Below are 22901 nucleotides of genomic sequence, written 5' to 3'. Positions count from 1 at the left end.
AAATTGGGCTTGAAACCTTGAATGTCGGAGATCCGACTGCATGATTATTGGGCCACTTACTTGGCCGGCTCAAATAAGTAGTGGAAAAGAGGAGATTAATCATGAAGACGATGCAAAATAATGATCGATGGTGGGCTCAAATAAACTGCCCAATTCGCTTCAGCAATGATAAGAGGAAAATAGCAATGTTAGTAAGCATATTAATCCAAAAAAACTTCTCAAAAAAAGAGTACACAGTATAGCATATAGCTGCATAAGATCATCATTGTTGTTGCAAATCAATGTAAAGGGTCATATGCATGCAAACTATGACAATAGAAAGAGCCTCATCAACAGTAAGATGAATTTGATATGTTTTCATAAACTGAGGTACAAATCAACAAATAAAATAAAAAATGTCAAACCCCAAGTTTGACTGTAAAAAACAGTAAAATTCAGCTCTCCCTCATATGAATAAAAAAATTGAAAGGAAATCAAAAGAACATGAGAACACTTCATGCAGGAGCCAGTAAAAGTTTGGAAGCAAAGTAAAGTGGAAGAAAATTGCGTAATCAAGTCATTGAAAGAAATATGAAACAGCTTGTACAATTCAAAACAATCAAAGAGAACCACTGAACCAGATGATGGAGAAAGATTGAAATTGTGTGGTTCATGGACAGAGAGGTCTACTCTAGCCCAGTTTGGAAGATGGTAATGCTCTTGCAGAAATGGTGGAGTTTTCTGACTTCATTGTAAGAGACCCCTTAACCATATCTAATCCCTGAAGGTTCCTTGGGGGATCCTGCTGCATCATATCAAAGTGAAAATGAGGGCGGTGGGAAAGTAAGTGATGATTTGTAGCAGGTAACATAGGCTGATGGAAATTGGGCTGCCACTGAATGGGTTGGCAGGCGAAGCTCGGACGTTGTTGGGGAGTTGTGAAGAATGAGGAGGGCTCAAATGATAACGTGCATCTATCCACAATGTTGGCTTCGCTGGAGCTTGATGCTTCTCCTGTTATGATCTTGAGCCACAGAACCTCATGCTTTAGGGATCCATTCTTTGCTAGTAGTGGAAAAATTAGAAAATGTTTCATTAGAAAAGTTATTCAGGGGTTTCTTAAAACTTGAGAGAATAAGACATTAGGAAAGAATACCTGTTCTTCATTTTTTTTATCCTAAATTATGTTTGGCATTCACATTAACTGTAACTTTCTAACATTCTTCAAAATTACAGTTCATGCCACTCATTACACTCGGACAATCTGAGTTGCAACGTCCTTTTCCCAAAGGTTAATATAGCATATATTTCAGAAAGAAAGAAAAAAAAACTGAGTCGAATTATAAATCATCATTATTAGATGATGGAACTAAGCCTGGTCATTGTATGCACATTTGTAAACACACACGTGTGTATATATATAGTATATTTGCCTATATAAATTAATTATTAAATATTTGCCTATATAAATTAATTATTAATTAAGTAATTTAAGCCTAACGTTTAAATTAATTTAACTGTTTTAAGGATTTAATTTAAGCCTAATGTCTAAACACGCATGAGTACATGTGTGGCCGCCTTATCGGATCGGCCACCATTGCAAGGCCACCTTGAACAAATCCCACCTTGGAGGGGATGACCGCCGGAAAAAAAAGGAAGAAATGAAGCACGTCACTCATCCGCCTTCATCCCATAGTTAGTCATAAATCCTATGCATGTTTAGGGTCTTTGCTTGTTGCAGGGAGAAGTTGGCTACTGCAAGAAAGAAGCAGGTTGCTGCTGTTATTGCTGTTGGGACCTTAGGAGGTTTCCAGAGTAGGGCCTGCAACGGGAGCTTTAGGCAGCAAGGAGAGGTTTCTGCAGAAAGAATCCAGCACCTGCAGTAGAGAGAATTTTGGCTACAGAAAGGATTCCGACGGTACAGGTGAACAAAGAAGGGTCTACAAAATGACTATCGGTTGCGGGGAAGAGCATGTGGGGCCTGCAATAGGCAAGTAGAGTGTTGGTTGCTGGGAAAAGGAGCTTTCGGTGGGCCTGCAAGCCGGCAGAGGAGATTGGAGGATTTGGGTTTCGACACAGGGAAATTAGGATTTGTTTCAAAGCTTTGATACCATGTCAAAAGCAAACTTTAGGAGGAAAATTTTTTTTACTTCCATTATTCACATGTAAGATACATATTAAGGAAATCAGTTCCTCCTAATTTATAAACTTACCAAATATAACTAATCTAAATTTGAAAAGGAAATAATTATGAAATAAACATAATGAAAAAAAAAGGAAGAGAATAAAACTGATCAAGGGGTTTCCAATGTTGTCTCCAATTATATTTCCAAAGATCTAAGAGATGGCCGGCCAGCCCACCCTCCCGACTTCTCACAGAAAGATATTCAAGAATAAAGCTGAAGAAGTTATATTTGAAAGAAATTGTTAGATTATATAGCATAGTAAAGGTATATGTATTTAAAAAAAAGATCGATTCACATCCAAATTGTGAACAAATACTCGTAAAAATTTGGGCACAAGGGTACATCTCAATAAACTATTTCATCCTCAATGTCATGTATAACAAGAAGTTTTAATCTAGTGTTAAAATGACAACTTATGAAGCAATATATAATGGAAAACATTATTCAATTGGTTTGAATTTAAAAAAAAAAAGACAATTAATCGTCCACAATTATTTGAAGAATCTATTGACAAAATTTGAATCTTAAGGTATAAATTAAAAGCTACATAGGATCGTCAATTGAAATTTTCTGATCAAAAACATATAGTGATAGAGTTTGAAGAAGGGGAATTTGAAGTTTTAAAAGTTGAACTATGAAGGGTATTACTAGAGTTGGATGAGGAAAAATAAATCGCATATAATAACTAAAAAGATTGGAAAATAAATAACACCTGATTGCATAATTGGAAACAACAAAAAGGAGATTTCTCATCTATCCTCCATATGCTTATTAATTGAAAAAAGAAATAACACCTAATTCTGATAAAATTTACAAACTTGTTATGATCTCAGATCCTTTCTAAGCTTAGCAATACTGCACCTGATGGATTGCCCAATATGGTACCCCATCTTACATTCATTCAACATGCCATTGATTCAGTCCTAAGTTTACAACCTACCAATCTTCCCTATTATGGAATGAACCCCATCAAGCATGTCTAGGTAAAGAGAGCAGTTGAGGATATAAGAAATGATTCATTTAAGAAAGTCTTAATTCTTATACAGTTTCAGCCTAATTAACTCTTAAAAAGAGTAACAGGTGGAAAATGGGTATTGATATTCAGGTCATAAAATAACTTTCAAGTAGAAATTTCACATTTCTTAACTAGATAATATGTTGGATTTAATCTCAATGGCCAATTTTTTGTATTAAACCGATTTAAAAGTGGTTATCAACATATGAGGAATCAATTACAAGACAAGTAAATTATTTTTAAAACTTTTGATGGATTCTGCAAATGGCTAGTTATGCCCTTTAGACTTTCAAAAACCTTGAGTAGATTTATGAGGTTGATGAACACTATTATAAAATCCTTAATAGAAATTTTTTTTTGTCGTCTATTTTGCTAACATCATAAATTTTAGCCGAAATGAGACGTATCATTTGTAACACCTTAGACAAGATTATGAAATCTTAAAAAAGAACAATCATATATCAACTTGAAAATGTCTTTTTGGAAGCTAATATTATTTTTAAAATTTATTAGAATCAAATTTGACCCTTTCAAAAGTCAAGCAATCTAAGACTGGCCCTTACCTAAGAGTTTCAATATAACTATTTTTTATAGAAGATTCATTAAGAATTTTAGTGCAGCTACTATCCTCAACACTGATATCCTAAAATTCAAGAAACCTTTTAAAATCCTAAGAAGCCTTAAATCAGATTAAAAATTTAATTATATTTTCCTCCATATTTAAGATACCTCATTTTTTCAAAAACATTAAATTTGCCTATAAAATTTTTGAAATTGAAATTAAAGGAATCTTAAGTTAAGAAAATCACTTAGTACCAGAGTCTTATGTTATTGAAGTCACTATCTTTTACATAGAAAGTGCATTAACTAAGACTATTATGCCCTCAAATTCATCAATATCCATTGAAAGTTAATAGATATGCTAAATCCTTATTCTTTAATTATAAGCAAACTAAAACAAAAGAAAGAAAAAAAAATCCAAAATCTGAATAGATAAAGATAAGTACCCTATGTGTCTTGATTTTCAGCTTAATTATATAAAAAAATTAGACAAACTCTATCTCTAATTGAATATTCTCTATTATAAATGAATATCTATATAAGAAAAAATACATTTAAATTCCTGGAACTTCTCTTAGAGAATTTATAATATTTGAATCACATTCTAAGGTTAATTTATAAATTTTGGAAAAAATAAAACCATCTATTCAATATAAAATCAATCTAGTTGGCGAGGCATTCAAAAATTTGTAGCTTAGTATTGACTTGTAAAAAAGCCAAAGCCAGCAAACATAAATTTGATCAATAATTTGAATTACTTATTTCCTGCAGGCTTTAGAAAAACTACCAATAGACTTTCTCTTATAATTGACCCATAGAGCCCGAGGACATAATAGCATATTTTTCATAATTGATCGCTTTTCAATAAATCATTTGTTATCATGTTCAAAAACCAATGATGCTTCCCTCATTGCTAAATTGTTCCGTTAAAAACTTATATTTTTACTAGCCTACATTCAAGTACTGTCTCTGGTCGCTGGTCGCGATGTTCAAATTATTTCCTATTTTTAGAAGACTATATAGAAATTATTAGCACTAAATTGAATATCTTGTCTATCTTTTACCAAAAACTAGGTAGTTAAGAAAATTTAAGAAAAACTAATGAAATGTCTTTTAAAAAAAGAAGAAAAAATTAGGACTTGCATATGCATACCTCTGAATTTCATATAATAATATTATTTCTAGAATAACAAAGGCTTCTTCTTTAAAATAATATAGTTGAACTATTGATGTAGTCAACCACCTGTCTTGTGCATTCTTTGATTAGTCTTTTTTATTCGTCAAAGATTTTTTAAAGCCTTCAAGCCACTACAAGAAAATGACAAATATAATTATAAAGCAAACCATAATAGGCAACAAAAAAAATTTAAAAATTAAACTATATTTGGATTCACATTCACCTTGATTGAAATCACACCATTAGGTTCAAGAAATTACATGTACGAAGCCAAGAATTTGTAGCCTATTTAAAATTTTTAAGAAAATTGGAACTATATCTACCAATTTAATCTGTTCCACGCCCCCCAAAAACCCTGTATTAATATTGAATATATTTTATCATATGAAGAAGCTAGCAAAACTCTTAACTTTTTAGCAAAAGACATAGCTTTGTTAGGGGGGAGCTTCTTTCAAAAAAATTCTTCTAAGAAAAACGTTAGAATAAACAGTGATATAAAGCGATGGTTGTTAAATCCAATATTATGTTTGAATAAAATTTTTTTGTGCTTTTTAACATTATTACTTATATCTTTTTTATTATAAAAGGCTTCAATAATCCTAGTATTATTAAATTAAAACCTTAATACTTTTTGCAAGCAGCAAGAGTCTCAACAGCAATTCCTTCATTCAAATACAAAATAATTCTAATAAGAAAATAATATTTTCGAGTAGTGTTTAGTAAATTGGAGTAATCTAAACATGGTGATTTTCTTGCTCAAAGATGTTTTAAAAGTCCATGCACTGTTCTAATGATGTTTGATTCCTTGAATCTCTTCTGAGTAGTGCTAGCACCACTTACGAGGCAAAGGTCCTTTGGAAATATACGTCAACCCCATGCGATCCTATATTATTTTCCTCCACGACACCGGAGATGATGGCGTCCGTCAGTATAGCAAAGAAGTTCGTTGGCAGAAGATTTATTGGCATTGACGGGGGTGTTGGCCCTATTAGGTCGAGGACCATCAATGTAGAAGCCGTGAGAGATGTTTGGAAAGGGGACTTGCATTCCTCTATTAGGGGGTTCTGAGAGATTGCCGGTGAAGCAAGAAATTTAAGGGTATCTTTTACTTTTCATTTTTCGAGACAGCGAAATGTCGGTTTGAAACAACAGAACAGAGCTCCAATGTCACGATCCAAAAATGACATAATTGTCGTTGCAATAGAAGCAATTCTCAAAGTCAATCAGCCAAATGAATGACGAGTGTTCTCATCGCGGTCTCTGCAGCGGAAAAGAGGAGCACCGCTCGCTCAAACGAGGCCATAGTTCCACATATGAAGGATCTTACTTTCTTTAAAGTTGACTATATCATCACCAAGTAAGCACTCATTAACTCATTAACTCAACTGTTGAGAATATCTTTTGAGTCCATTGGAAGAATAAATCAAATGCTAATAACTGACCCGCACAAATTTGTAGACTAGTCCCATAGTTTGTAGCGAGTACTTGGATTTTAACCACAGAGCATAGTTTAATGAAGCCCAAGGGAGTGATCTAACACATTATGTGAATTAAAAAATACTTGTTAAAAGCTGAACTACAAGAGCTAAAGTTAAAGCTCAAGAAAAAGATAACAAGAAGGCCCAACTACTAAAACCCACGTACAAGCCAATAAAGGGCTTATAATTTAGAATATTATTTATGTAATCTTAATTTTATTATTTTTCAATTGTCCTTTTCTATCTAGAAGCTTGCATGGCCAATCTTAATATAAAAAAGGTATTTAAAATAAGTGTTTGGAGCTTCTCTTTCATTAATGTAAACCAAGCCATCAGCAATTTTTCCTCTAAAAACTTTAGCAGAAGAGACTTACAATTCTTATAAATATGATCTTTTTGTTGAATGAAAAAATTGAGTGAAGAATTACCCAACCTTGGTGCTTATGGTAAAATTTTACTTTTTCATTGGTGAGATAAAGTGGTTATCATTATTATAAATTTACTTTTGCTTGCTATTCTCTTAAACTCCACTTAATTTTTTTCCCACATCTCCATCAAAACCTCTCATGTCCTCAAAGATTAGTTACTAACAATTGCAAACTTCACACCCACGGTTAAACCCCTCTTAAAGCTCTAAGCTAAACAAGGAAAAACCAAGACATTTCTCTCCTCCTCAATTCCTACATAAACTCTACTAAACTTAACCATCTACTCCAACATTGAACTTAAATCCTAATCTAACCATCAACAAACTTTCCAACCATTTACCTCACCGAAAAACCATAGCCCCCTTCAATGCCCCATCACCCAACCATAAACTCCAGAATATTTCTTTAAACATTACAATAAAGATATAAAGCCTTTTTCCTTCCTTAATCTCACCAATAATAGTTAACCACCATCAGCAATGTTATTGTATGGATAGAGTAACAGCTATCACCTAGGCGGGCAAAGGCTGATATGCAACTTGTCCCATTCAGAAAAAAGGAAAGATTATCTGAACAACAACATGCCAAACATATCATTATAAAATATCTTTGGATAATTCTTAATATTTAATAATTGAAATAAAGAAAGGTTTTCATAATTTTCATTTTTTTTTCAAATTTAGTTAAATGATGGAATTAATTTGGTTATAACACTCCACAGCTACAATGATTTGTTGTTAACTTATCAAAACTTATATGTTTGTGACTAGTTTGTGAGAAAAATAAAAGTGCATACAATCAAATTCATACCAAAAAGGACAAACCAATTTAATACCATAAAGATAAACTTGTTGGTTCATATTATGTATAGCAACATAATAAATGATAGATATTGAAAGAAAAAAATTTTAAACGATGATCAAGGCACCATAATTTGTAATGGCATGCCATCAGATAATAAAAGGCTTGTAGATGACAACAATGAACCAAGACTATCCAATATGTAAAAAAGATGATCTAAATGTTGATTTTTTTTATACAGATAAAATCAGGATCAAGAGGTTAACCACAAGCCAGTAAGAAATGAATAAAAAGGTGTCCATAAAAAATATTTAAACGAAAATATAACCATGAATATAATTATTATTTAAAAAAGTAATTACTATTTTTATTGATTATTATTAATGGGGAAAGAAAGATAGTTGAGATTGAAAATGAGATGTTACAACTGAGAATGAAGAAGAAGAGATCATTATGCACATAATTTTAATGAAAACCTACTGAGTGATAAGAGTGATGGAGATTTTTAAATCAAAAAATTCTAAAGCTGATGGCTTGTTAAATTCTTTAGTAGAGAATAATATGAGCAGGAGGAAAGAAAGGAACTTGTGTTGAATACTTCAGTTTATTTTGATTGCCTTTTTATAAAGTTTTGTTGTAATACTGATATCTTACGTTTTAATATATTAATATATCAGAATGTTAATATGCTAGTTATTATTTTATACTTTCAAGTTTGTATAACGCTTCTTCCTATATGCAAGTTTTCTAAGTTTGAGACTTACACCTCAAAATATCTCAAGGCTTACACCTTGCTTCACGGACAAATGAAAACCTTTACACCAAATTGCACAATTTAAATATTGACCGTAATGGAAAACAAGACATAGTATGTAAAAAGAAAATTATCATTGAATGAACTATTTATGTAAACTTAATCATACGAAATGAAAAAAAAAATCCATCAATCTCCTCTGGACAACAATAAATTTCTTACCATCATCCATCTTGGATTCTTTTTCCATAGCTTGCAATCTGAACAACAGCTGTAAATTCTCTGCTGACAGCTCTCTAGTGTCTGTCTGAAAAAGGAAGCACAAACAAATGTATTTAGTCTTTATAATAGAAAATCAAATCGTATGAAGATGGACAACTTGGAATTTAACAATAGAAAGCATATAAAGAGAATAAAGCAAGAAAAAAGCGTTTGAAGCCTGAAAATTGGGCTCACTGCAAAACAAGACTGAAATCATTTATAGATAAAGTGAGACAAGCCATAAGCAAGTCTGCAAACAACATAAACAATTTGCTTTTTCCCTATTGCTTTGAGCCCGTTATGAGATTCATTTGTAATGTTAAGCTTTAAGATTTCCGTACTAACTCTAGTTTATGAAAATCAACTTGCACAATTTCAATCCATATTACTTTTGCCTTTGCACTTTAACGTTCTTATTCCTCTGTCATAATTTTATTTATTCAACATAATATCGGTGTATCTTCTGCTCTATATTGTAAATGCCCAGGCACAAAAAAATATGGCTTAGTAAAACAAGCCCTACTGTGATCAAAACTCCTTGGTCACAGAACTTAGTTTAATGCGAGACAATTCTCAATCATCCGTATATTTAATAATCTCCAGGCATCTCCTTAATGCCCAACAAATCCATCCACATGATGCCTGATCCTATGCTTACTATGATTGATAAAATCGGAAAGAATCTTTTTAAAGTTTTCCATACTTTCCATTAATTCTCTTAAGAAAATCATTTCCAACTTGGAGAAACTAACTAGATTTTTATCGCCTTGCTCCACCACTCTCTTTGATAACTTCAATTTATGACTCAACCAGGGTGACTGTTGAAAAAACTCTGCAATGCAATTTGACATATTGATGTGGGTGCTGGGCTGTGGCTGGCTGAACCGACCAGAACATAGACCAGCTGGACAGGTCAGGACAAGCGCCGGATGGACCGATTCTCCCTCCCACTCATTAGAGCGGGACTTGCCTTTCCCGATCCCGCCTCCCTCCTCTTCCCTATTCAACGCCTGCTTTCCTTTCCTGATCCCACCTTCCTCTCTTTCCTATTCAGTACTTGCCTTGGGGAGAACCTTTCCTGTTTCATTCCTTACTTTTCTAGTTTCTTTCCTTCTCCAATTTTTGCCTCTTTTTATCTACTAACCTAAATTGTATATATATGTGTTTGCTTCCTTAGGTTAGATGGTTGTTAATCGATTCCGAAATTCAGATTGCCGCTATCGGCATTGTTTCCTTCGAAGGTTGTATCCAATGGGGAGGAAGTACACCAGCTATCCCTCGTTCAAGTTGGTGACCGTCTCTAAGAGTCTGGGTGGTGCTCCGACTGTAACTCAACTCTGATGAGACATTTATCTAGTCATACTTCCCCTTCCCTGCTGTTGTTCCATCTTCCAACCACCGCAACCCCTCCCCTATAGCCACTAGCCACCTAACAACTCTCTCACAGCAACCGCGACCCTCGCCTACAGCTGCCAGCCACCTCCCAACCCTCTTCCTGAAACTACAACCCCCCTAATGTTGTTAGCACTGCTAATTCCCTCGGGACTCCTTCTAATCGCGGTCTTCCTCGCCGACCACCCTCCAACAGTCCGTTCGGCTCTCCCAACAGCAGCCTACCACCACCTAGCAAGTTGCCAACCCTACTGCTTACCTCAGGAACCTTTATGGTCATTGTTTTCCTCACCAATCACCATCCGACAGCATGGACTTTTTTATTTGTTTGTGTTGTCGTGTTTGTTTGTTGTTTATTTCCTTTTTTTTTAGTGTCATGTTCGTAATCCTTTCGGAATTTAGCAATAAATTTATATTTTTTATTTGTGTTTTGGGTTTACTTCAGCATCATTTAGTATCAAAGAGCTTCTTTAACCCTAGTCCTATTTTAGGGTTTCCTAGCATCCGCCTATTCCCAAACCATAGCCCCCAATCCCAAATCCCCCATGTTGATTTGCAAAATCAACAAACCTAAACAAATTTTCTACACCCGCCATCAATCGTATACACCCCTCTCATCTCCACCAAATAATTTTATTTCCACAACCCAAACCTTAATCCCACCAAAATTTCTTTTTCCTATCCCTTAATCCCTAGCTATGCCAGTAAGGAGAAATATGCACGAGCCTACCCGGAAAGAGATATGGCAAGAGTTTATTCGCCTTCAATAGAGGCTTGCGGAAATTGAAGAGTTGACATAAGAAAAGATTACAATTGATCGAGATATAGAGATGTGAAGGAGAGAAAGAGAAGAAGGTCTGAATCCCTTCCATAGGAATAATTTCAGCAATGAAGAAGACAGACCAAGGCGTTTCAAAATCCAGTATCAGAGGAGGCATAGAAAAGGATATTTAAATACCTCAAAGAAAGAATTTCTAAGAACAGATGTCATTTAGAGGAAATAGAACTACAGAATCAAGACAGATTTACCAGAGTTTGACGGAGGTATGAATCCAAAATTCATTGATTGGCTGCAAGTTGTTGAACGAGTATTTGAGTATAAGGAGGTCCTAGAGGATAGACAGGTCAAGCTAGTCGTTATTAAGCTGAAGAAGAGTGTTTCCTTATGGTGGGAGAACGCACAGCGGCAGAGGAAACGTGAAGGCAGCTATAAGACTACTAAGTGGGAGAAGATAAAGAAAGTCATGCAGAAGAAATATCTTCCCTCTTGTTAAAAAATCTAATTTAAATTACTGGATTTACTGTCTTTCCTGATTAGACTTATAATAGGAAATAATTTATTCCTAGAAAAATTTATGAGGAATAAATTATTTCCTTAATATAAGGAGATATTTTCGTTTCATATATCAGGAATTATTTGTTTTCATATTTTATATTATTTCATATTATCTACTAATAATTAATATGAATTAATTATTGGAGATATCAGGTGACATATTATTTATACCCCCGTTCATATCAATAAAAATATTCTGAAGTATTTCGCATTATTCTGAATTTCAAAATGGTAACAGAAACTAATTTCGTACTCTAGCCACAAATCTTCCTTCGAGAATTGTCAGGCTCCCTTCCTGCCATCCTTTATGCAGGAAGGGAGGGGCATAATTCTTCTCTCCCGGCATCTTCTTGGTGAACTAGGAAATATTTAGAATTTTGAGGATCTGAATCTTCGAAGTCCTTTGCTTCGCCTGAAGAGCTCGATCTCGAGTTGCTCAAATCGTTCACTGGCCGCTGGCTCGCCGCTCGATCGTCGGTTCAACCACTGCTTCGTCCGCCTGGAGAGCTCGAACCCTTCGCAATATTTCTGTCGCTCTTCAAGTCAAATGAGAGCTGCAAGAATCCTCTTCCTCTGAACGTAATCATCTAAGCCGCGAGGAGCTTCTTCCTCATTTGATCGTCTGAGCTGAAAGGGGTTCTCTTCCATCCGAATCACGCACGCATCTTAAGTCGCAAGAAGATCTTCCTTCTTCCTGTAAGAGGCTTTTCCTTCTTTCATCCGGTCAAATTGTTGAGCAAGGGCTTCTTCATCATTCGATTGTCCAAACTCGGCGACGAAGAGTTTGGCCGCATGCTCGCCGCCATCCTTCGCGACGAGGAGGAGATTCAGCTCGTTCTCCAGATCCATATCAGCTTCTTCCTTCCCAGACTTACCCTCCGCTAAGAACTTCGCATCATCTCCGAAAACCTCGGTTCTTCATCTGAATTCTTCCGTCAAGCGGCCGAGCACATTTATCTTCGTACCTATATCTCCGTCCGTTTTCTGCAAAGCGAACCGAGCGGCGCTCTCGGATCCGTTTTCGTTGCAGCGGTTGTCCAAACATTGGTCCATCAATGATGCGTCGGAGCTCCGTTCGTTACGGTTATCAGCAATTATGGTTTCACTTACAACCGAAAGGCTGGATTTCAATAAAGAAATATGTTTCTGCCACTCCTCTTCTAGGGATTTCATTTGTTCGTCATAGTACGACTGACGACATGACGACATTTTAGACTGACTGCTTCTTCCTCCTTCAACTTCTTCCATCAAGTCCTCCGACTACTTCTTGCGAGTCTTCAACTCCTTCAGCTACAGAAATTCTGAAATTCGGACCTCCTATTACAGAATTTCTGAACTTTCTGAAATTTAAAATTTTGATTTATTAAAAATAAAAAACATATGCAAATGCAATGACTTAATTACAACATATCATTTTCAATTAATTAACTTAATATGCTTACAAAAAAATAAAGTTTTAAAAGCAAAACTAATGGTTTACAATTCCAAGAATCATATTCAATTGATACAAATAAGTTGCAAAAACAAACCTAACCTTTTTCGGTCCATTTGATTTAAAAAAAAAACGAAGCGTAAATCGTAAACCAAAATATATAAAATTTAAATCCGTAATCCGAACCGTTATTTAAAAAACCAAACCAAATCAATAAAACGGTTCGACTTGATTTTTTTTATTTATCCAAACAGTGCCCTCAAAGGATGTGTATGGACGTGTGGTTTGATGTTGTATCCCTTGGATTGACAAGTATACTCCAAATAATTTGTTTGCATACTCTGTCTCATTATCAAACCTCAACAACTTCACTGCCACACCATATTGAGCCTAGATTGCCTTGTGAAAGTCTTTAAAGCAAGTAAATACATCACCCTTATTTTTCATCAAAAATAACCAAGTAATATAAGAAAAGCAATCAATAAAGATCACCAAATATCAATAACCATTCATAAACCTTTTAGAACAAGGTCTCTAATCATCAGAATGTATCAAGTCAAAAATAACATAACTCCTATTCCAGAACTAATATAAGAGCTTTTAATAAGCTTATCAAACTAATAAACATTATAAATAAGCTATTGTTTATTTGCTTTTTCATATAATGAAGGATACAACCTACTCAATAAACTAAAATAAGAGTGTCCATTGAGTCTGTTATGTAGCAGCAACACATCTTTCAAACTCCTCCCAGATTCTTATACTTCGACACTCTCTAACATAGATATTAAAGCTGAGTCCACCCCATTCGGATCTAAGTACCAGAGTCCACTATATCACTATCCAGTTTCAAGTGTCTGGTTCGTCCCTCTCTTCGAAGATCACTTTATGAATATAAAAAACAACATATTTTAGTCGTATAATAATGACTTTAACGGATAAAAGATTCATTAGAAAAGGAGCATGTAAAAGATTAGACAAAATTATATAATTAATACCTCTAACTATACCCTTACCAATTACTAGTTATATTATACCATCAGTAGTTTGGATGCTCTCTAGCACTGATAAGGGAGTATAAAAAGAAAACTCTCTAGCAGTACTTGTCACATGTTGAGATGTACCAGAATGTACTAACCATTCCGATAATCCTACCTTTGTCAGAGTGAGCATAAGTGACAATGTTGCCCTTTGATGACAATTGGTTGGAAGCATCTTCAGCCCCATCTCTTGTTGTTTTCTGCTTCCTCTTCAACAACTCTAGAACTAATGATCATCATTGGTAAAACTCACACCAACCTCTCTCTTCTACTACTATCAAATTTGCCCAATACCTCCCTTTTCCACCATTTTGGCTGCCATGGCCTCCATTTTTTCCACATCAACCTATCTCTCTCTCCTTAGGTGACCGAGGACAGGTCTTGCTCGGATGAACAACTTCACCATAGTTGTAATACTTGTGAGTCACCCCTTGACAACTTCAGTCAGTTGACCCGACTCGCAATTACGCAGATATTTATGCTCCTTAATATGCCAAAAACTTAACCCAAATTATATTTAGCGGCTAGTGAGAATGAATGTAAAATGATTAAAGAAATAACTTTCTCACTAGAGGTACTACGCAAATATACATATCGTTTCAAGTAATATAGAGTTTTGTTTAAAAACCCTAGTATCAATCCCGCGAGGAAGTAAAAAATAGGTAAACAATAAAATAAAATACAGGAGTTGACTTTAAGAATACTTAACTTAAGATTGCAACAACTATCTAAAGATGAAAATTAAGTTTACTAAATTCTACAATATACAAATAAAAGTAAATGTAAGTACTTAAAAATATATATATAGACTTTCTCCTTGCCAATAATTCATAATCAGTGAAGGATTTTAAAATTTATTTAGAAACATAAATGTGGTATTGTGACAAATACGAGCATACCTATTTCTTTATTTTCTTTTGAATTGTGCTAAGAACATTGACTAATCTAAAGTTGGCGTCAACATATATAGTAGTGTTGGGTAGGTTCTAGTCCCTCACTCCTAGATTACGCATTGTGCCCTCTCGAAAGGACCTACCGGTGACCCTTCGTTTCAATCTCTAGACCAAATTAATAAAAAAAACGAGCCTGTCACTCTAGACATATCAATTATATACCCAACAAAGCCTTATTTGCACCCCCTTTAGACAATCGCGACTGCTCTTTCCGACGTAGAATTTAATACTTACAAGTCAAGAAGTCTTAGCCTTTTCGGGTATATAAGTTTCTCAACATGTTTTAACAATACAAGTGATCAAATTGTAAAGTAAATGAAGAACCGATAAAAATATCATCACAATTTTTAAGAATAAAAGAAGTTCTAAACAAAATAAAAAATCACTTAATTACTTCATATTGCAAGGAGAAATAAAAGAAAACTTATCACGAAGCATGGGGATAACAAAACAAAACATATTTATAAAACTCCAATCCAAAGAACAAAACTTAAGGACAAAGAAACAAATACTTACCTGAAATGTTCGCCCAAGCACTTCTTTGAAGTTCTCTGACTTCTCTGACTCCAACAACACTTACAAGACTCACAAACTCTAGAAATAACAAAAACTCACAAAGAAAATTTCTCACACACTTAACACACTCACACACTATAAGACTCTATATTCGACCCCCTAGTCCTTTGAAATTAATCAATATTTATAAAGCTTCAAAAATGACGAAGGGTTGTTTCAGACATCTCTTCAAAATTCGGTCTCATTCAATGAATTTTCTAGGAAATAATCGTGGTGCCTAGGCGCCTAACCGTCGCGCCTAGGCGCCAGTTCAACTGCGTTGACACTTTTCTTCTATTTAACCCAGTTTTACTCCTTTTTGAAGTATTTTTGTTCATTTTTACTCTTAAACTTTTTTTCTTATACTTGCAACAAAAAACATAAAAATATATTTCATTAAAGTATAATATCCTAAAAAATTGAACATAAAATGTGCATAAAAAATAGGTAATTTTAAAGTGAACCAGCAGCCAAAACTGATCGCACACTCAGAGTGTAGCTTCATGCGACTCTCCTCCTGTATCATCACAGCAATGACTTCATCCAATGAAGGGATAGTCGTTTGAGCTAGGACGACGGATCTGCTTTGATCAAAGGCTGGGTTTTGGATGGGCCAGAAACTGCACATTCCTCATTTGTGCGAAGATCACTTTCTTACACTCTAGATAGCCATAACTCGACATCAGTGAGAAGTGATCAAGATCAGCCCACAACCGCTCCAGCTCTATAGCATCCTACTGAATCGAACTATCACCCTGAACCACCGCCTCTAACTTACGCTGAATCTAAAACACCCTCATGTGGTTCTCAGTTCCAACATGGATCTTCGCCCAGATGTCGCTCGTCTTTTGAATGTAATCTACTAATGAGGCAATCCATGGAACCATTAAGTTGAGTAGTCAGGTGTAAAGCAAGGCATGTGTGGTTCTCCATTCATCTTTCTCAGTATTTTCAATCTTCAGTTTGACCTCCGTTAGATATCCCTCTAGTCTCTTCCTTACTAGAAGAACATCGACTGGACGTGGCCAACTCATATATGTGGCCAGTCCATCAAATTCAGATCCACGGGAAGGAGAAGGGAGATCTAACTTCACCAATGTCAGAGCACGTGCTAAAGTAGTGTTTCATGTCGAGACGCTCGCTCCCTGTATGATCCCGACCAAGACCTTCAGAATTTCAAGATCTATCTTTTCCCAAAGCTCCAAACCTTTACCTCTTACATTATCTCCATCTCCTGATATCATCATGTTAACTATTCCTCAGCCTTCGTCGTTTTCTCACGCACGTAGAACTAAAGTTTTCTCCTCCACTGCTCCAATTTCATGTGTGCTTCACATACAAGTTGTCCTTACATAGCCCCAACATGTCCATGCACAATTAGCATGAACCCTTATCCTCCCTCGCGTACCATCCCCACTAGAGCCCGCAGGCACTTCTACTAATGACTGGAATGGTCTATCAAAGCGTCCCATGCTTTGCACTCACCTTCACATCTCCTTCCTCAGCTATCGTGCCTTTTTGCTAAGCAGAAAGTCGTAGGTTCAGACCCTACCTGGTGCGACTCTATCACGAGGGACAGCATGATCCCCTTCTTGTCGTCCCAATTAGCTCTAGTCGCGACGGTAATGCCATGATCCCCTCGTTGCCACCCCAGATACCTCTCTTCGCGGCTGGGTTGCAACGACGAAACGGAAGGATGAGAAAATTCGAAGTTCCAGGTCTTTGCATGCTGATCCTGGCAAACGAGCAGCACCAACGACGACTGCCAAGAATTAGGGCTCTAATACCATCAAGAAAGAATTGTTCAAAACCTGCATTGTACATTCATAAATGGGCTTCAATAAGGTATTACAATGTTTTACAAATAAACCCCTACACTTCTTCAATATTCCCTATTTACCAACAGGACCCTAAATAAAATCCAATTCGCAACAAACTACTTCGTTGTTATTGACAATGAGCAATATGTCATCCACATAGGAAAGTATATAAAGAGCAATATCATCCTTATGAGAGATAATGAAAGAAGGATCAAATACAATGGTTTGGAAACTGAGCTATTGCAAAAATGTTGTTAAACTAGCAAACCACTGCTGAGGAGCTGGTTTAAGCCCATAATAGCCTTCTTAAGAAGACAAACTTGATTGGGTGTAGTGCATCTTGGAAACCTGCTGGCCATTCCATACAAATAACAACACCAAGTGTTCCATGAAGGAATGCATTGGACATATAAAATTAAACTATAGGCTAATTATTGGTTATTGCTACTATAAAAAACTTGAACTATGATAGCTTAGCAACCAGACTAAAGATACAGGTATGATCAATACCTTGTTCTTATTTGTATCCTTGAGCTACCGATAGTGTTTTATATAGCTATGGATCCCTCAAATTTGCATTTAATTTTGTTTATCCATTTACGACCCAAAATGTTTTGATGTGCAGAATGGAAACTAATTGCCAAGTTCCCTGATTTTATAAAGACTGAAATTCCTTGGATATAGCTTGCCTCTATTTCTCATATTTGACATATTGATTGAAAGTTGTGAGATTAGTTGCATTGGTGAGAAAGTGTTGCAGATGTAGAGTAATTTTTGGTTTTAGGTGACATGTTTGAGAACAAGTAATCAATTGGATGTTCTGGTAGAAGTTTAGGTACCAACGAAATAGATAGAGGTGATGAAGAGTTTGGCTTAGATAATTGAGAAGGGATACATGATATATTAGGAGTGATATGACCTGAATTGAATGTAAAGCAACAAATGATGTGAATGAAAATTATAGTAAAGAGTTGTTCCTTCGTGGCAACGAAAATGAAGAGAAATTTTTGGAGGAAGTGAGAATGAGTGCAAGGGGACGTGTATCTGGTGAAGATGATGATGGTTGAAGTGTAGGGGAAGAACTAATACACAGGAAGAAATTTTCATGAAAGATAACAAGTTGAGAAATGTATAATTTGCGATTGGTGGGATTGAAACATTTGTATATTTTAAGTGTTGTAGCCTATCCAAGAAAGATACAACAACAAATTTGCTAGCAAATTTATTTGTGGCATATGAAAGGAACCAAGAATAGCAAATATACCCAAAGAATTTTAAATGTATGTAGGAAGGGTTTTGTTATATAGAAGATATAGAGAAATATTATTGGTAATAGGTGATGGCAACTGATTAATGAGATATTTGGCAGTAAGAAAAGTATCTTCCCACAATGAATGAGTTAAATTGGCCTTAAGAATGAGAGTTCGCATTTTTTCAATCATTTGTCTATATTCTTGTTCAACAACACCATTTTGTTTTGGTGTATAGGGACAAGTAATTTTATGAGACGCAAAAAGCTTTTGAGTGTTTGTTCAAAGGAAGAATTGGTGAATTCTCCACCTCAATCAAATCCAAGAATTTTAATCTATTAATGAAATTGATTTTCAATTGAAGTTTTAAATTTGAAATTATCTTCAGATTTCAATTTCATAAGAAAGATCCAATAAAATAAAAAATAATCATCAATAAATTGGAGCTTGAGGTGCCAAAGAAATTAATTGGATATAGCCATTGATCACACAGCTTAGAGGAGAATTTAATTGCTCTTTGACTCCATAATGACATAACCAAAAACATAAAAAAAATGGAGCAATAGTTATCATGAGCTAATGGATGCCGAAAAAGATGTGAAACATGTAAATGTGAAGCTTATGAGTAGGAGTTTGCAAATTTTTTTTATCCAGTACAAGCAATAGGAGCCATATCAGTATTTCCAAGTAAAATTAGTTGCGATCTAGCATAGGGCATATCTTGCAGAAGTTTATGTGCATTTGAAGTCAAGTGAGATGTAACTCTAGAGCCTAGAACCCAATCCACTGTTGAATGTGAGTGGCCATCAATCAAGCCATTTGGATTGGGTTGAAATGAGTGATCAATGAGATGCCAACATTTCAGAACAGAATGACTCATTTGACCACAATTTTGAAGGATTGGATAGCATCCTCGAGCGGAATTTTGATGTCCTGGGGATGAGCTACAAGAAAGTTGCGAAGGTATCCATATTTTTGAGTAGCGACTAACGAGAGATAAGTTGTATGAAAGGGCAATTCTCAAGTTGCTTTCAGTGGCAAGATTTATTTCTTCATTGCATGGCAGTGAGTAGAAATAATTTAATTTGATGGGTTAAAAGTTGATTTTAATGGTAGTCTTAAAAGCTGATATGTCATGGGCAACCTATTTAGAGTGTAAAAAATAATATCTTCTAGACAAAGAGGAGATCCAAGAGTTGCTATGGCATTGCCTTTGGTGTCTATGTTAGAAAGATATTGCACCATTGATTTTCTTTCATAGTATATGATGGAAGTTTGTTCTTTAATTGGATGATTCGTGATTGATACAATGCAATTGATGATCTATATTGTCTAAATATCGACACAAGAATCAAGATTAAGAATATGAGTTAAAAGTGATGGAGAAATGGTGGAATAAGCATCCACGTGTTGAAATGTGGAACTTCTATCAGAATTTTTTATGATGTGGCGAGAGGATTTGGGCGAGGTTTCATCAAAATATCCTACAAACCAGCCTAAGAATGAATTTTAGTTGTAAGTTGAAAATTGATAACACTCTTTATAGTTGATACAATAAACTTCACTGAGAAGGAATATGAGTTTCACTTGACAAAGAACAGTAAGAGCCTGCTGTAGAAAAGTCCTGCAAGTGCATAAAGTCAGTTATATTGATACGAGATAAAGAGAAGGAATGCCATGAGGCTTTATAGCTCAGATGCCATGTTGAAGAAATTCTAAAATGTGAGTACATAGAACCTACAGCAAATACTTTGAACAAGAAAAGGAAGAGTGGAAACAGATGGTTTTAATGTTTTCACCTACCTAATACACATTGATACAAGGTAATATATAAAATACAAACGTAGAGAAGACAGCAGGTGCACATTAGACAGAGTTAGTTATTTAGGAGTCATGAAGATCAAACTCTCAGCATACAGGAAAGATCCAGATTTAAAGATACAAAGTGCAAGCGGTTTCTCCATATAAAAATATTGCTGCCGTATATTTCACAGCAGTTATTGCATATCACTTAGCTACCATCATGATTCACTTAAGACTGACATCTTGAAACTGATTCCGAGGAGCATTAAGAAAAATGGACAATGATTTTTCCATCATATGCTTGCAGACCAAAACTGTAAGCTACGGTTTCATGGCTAATGTTAGCAAGATGTTGAAGTTGGGGCAATGCCGAGTCTAAACTCAAAGTCATCCTCTCAATAAGAGATATTGAGCCATGGATGCTAGAGGTTAAGTCATCGTGATTGAAGGAGATAATATAATTATTATCACCTTCCTCAGGCAAATCATGCAAGAGATGCAAGAGATGCTTAGAAGGAGAAGGCCTCAAGAATGCTCGGAGTTTGGCTTTCTCACACAATCCAAGGAAGTGATTTTTCGGCAAGTTACTGGGTAGTTTTTTAACGAAAATGTGCATGAGTATGATAACTCTATTTATGTACATGCATAGCTGCATCCGTTGTATTTCTTTTTTAAGTTGAATGCAAAGTTGCAGGTTTCAAAGCAAATGTTAGTAGGATTTGCTGGTTAAGGATTGAAGGAACCTAACTTCAGATCTCCTAAGCCATCTCATAGCCTCATTCCTGTTTTCTCACACTTGCGCCAACTAATTTTTTAGCATGTTTAGTTGAACTTCTAATTCAAAGAGTAATCTTGAGTTGAGGCAAACTCGAAATATATTTGAGTTTGAAAATGAGCAATTCACTCAAACAGAATCCATTATGGGACTAAGTTGGAAGATACCCGGCTTATCTCTTTCCCCTTTCTCATCGGCAAGTAAAATAGCCAAACTTCTCCAAGAAAGTTAAAAGTAGATAAATAAGCAAATTAACTTGGAGAAGAGATAATTGGTTTATAGGCGTATAGTTTATGCATGAAAGTGGGAAATTCATTTTGATGTCCTACACAAATAGAAAAAACCATAGCATAAACAGTGGAAACAATGAAACAATCACCTATCAAAAGCAAAGATTCTAGAAATACAAGAGAAGACACTTCGGGACACTCAAAACTAAATAAATGAATGAATTGCTGTTAGGTAAAAATGAGGAGCAGAGGGGAAGGCAGTTTAAATTTAGTGAATAGATATTTTCCTTTCATCTAGGCACCAAAAGATTTTTAAAATTCCATTTTTCAGTCGCAATTGCAATGAAAGCAATGAATATCAATTCCTTTTACCAATATTAGCTACCTGACAAATGTATTAGCTGCTTGATTTTATCAGCTTAAAAGGAGGAAAATAAACAACCGAACTGTGTTTGCTTTCTACGTAGAAACCATAAAAGACGGACCTGAAAAAGCATAAGCTGGGCAGAAAGCGTTGTAGCTTCAGTTTGAAGTGCCCGAAGTTTTCTCTCAAGTTCAGATACATGGCGTGCTTTCCTTTCTTTTGAACGAGCTGCAGATTGCCGATTAGCTATAACTCTGCAGAAATATATAATTTAGTCGGCATTTTGAAACCATTAAGATTCAAGACATCAACAGATACTGGAGTTAACCCAAACCACAAAAAAATATATAACATTAATACTGAAATTCAAATATGTTACAAATAAGACACTTTAAAACAAGAAATAAATGATAGCAAACCTAACAAGACACCATAGGGCGATGACGAACGGGTTGGGTGGCAGCTAGTCAGCAGGTAGGCATGGAGGTAAGAGATGGTAGTGACAGCAGGGTGGTTGGAAGATGGTTTTGGCAACAAGGAGAAGGCAGAGGAATGGTTATGATGGTTGTCAGGGAATTGGGATGGGATGGCAGTTGTCGTGGACGAGTTGGAGAGGTGGGTAGGGCCGCTGAAGTTGTCGGTTGGGCTGGGTAAGAGATTGCGACCATAGTAGGTGGGCCGTAGAGGGAGTGAGGCACAATAGGACGAACAGGAGGAGAAGGGGGGCGTGAAGGCACAACATGCAAGCCGCGAGGCACTTGCAACCAGCAAGGAAGGATGCAGTTGAGTTTGCGGTAACTGTAGGTAAGAGTTTCAGGGCTGACGACTGAAAGCATGGAGTAGAAGGGTGCAGGACAGAGGATACAGCCTGAGGAAAAGGCTGGCAGTAGTAATTGTGGATAGGGATGGGAGTAGCGCGACAGCAAGCGCTAGAACAGGGGGTTTGCAGCAATGAAACAAGGTGGAAATGTCGAGAGGATGGCAACGATCAAGTCAGAAAGTATGGAAGAATAACCATCCATGCGAGAGCAAGTTACAGTCGAAGCATCTCTCGAACCCTTGGAGAAGATCACCACCATGAACACTTACAGTCAGAGCACGTTCTCGCCTTCAGATACAACCCTAGACAGAAAAGAGTGTCACTGGCGACTAGCTTGGACAGAAACTCAACAAAAACTAAACCTAGAACAAGAAAGCACATATAAAATAGTGGTAGGTAACTAAGAGGACCCGTCGCCCCTCACTTGGGTGGCAAATTTAGCCCCCAAGACAAGGACCAGTTGGCCTTATGATACCCCACATTGAACCGGT

At 35.8% G+C, this 22901-nt stretch overlaps 1 protein-coding gene across 1 annotated transcript in view; it reads right to left on the bottom strand.

Moving 5' to 3' along the window:
- Positions 1-424: 424 nt before the first annotated feature.
- Positions 425-22901, bottom strand: part of LOC110022008 (transcription factor RF2b-like) — a 35221-nt gene continuing 12744 nt past the window's right edge. Inside the window, exons 2-4 of the mRNA XM_020720771.1 lie at positions 21712-21844; positions 8602-8686; positions 425-1044 (exon numbers count right to left, since the gene is read on the bottom strand). Of these exons, the coding sequence (XP_020576430.1) occupies positions 671-1044; positions 8602-8686; positions 21712-21844 (592 nt within the window). The 3' untranslated portion in view covers positions 425-670. The remainder of the gene's footprint in view (positions 1045-8601; positions 8687-21711; positions 21845-22901) is intronic.

The sequence above is a fragment of the Phalaenopsis equestris genome, unplaced genomic scaffold (genome assembly GCF_001263595.1).
Source record: "Phalaenopsis equestris unplaced genomic scaffold, ASM126359v1 Scaffold000161, whole genome shotgun sequence".
Classification (NCBI taxonomy): Eukaryota; Viridiplantae; Streptophyta; class Magnoliopsida; order Asparagales; family Orchidaceae; genus Phalaenopsis; species Phalaenopsis equestris.
This window is presented reverse-complemented; position numbering and strand designations above follow the sequence as displayed.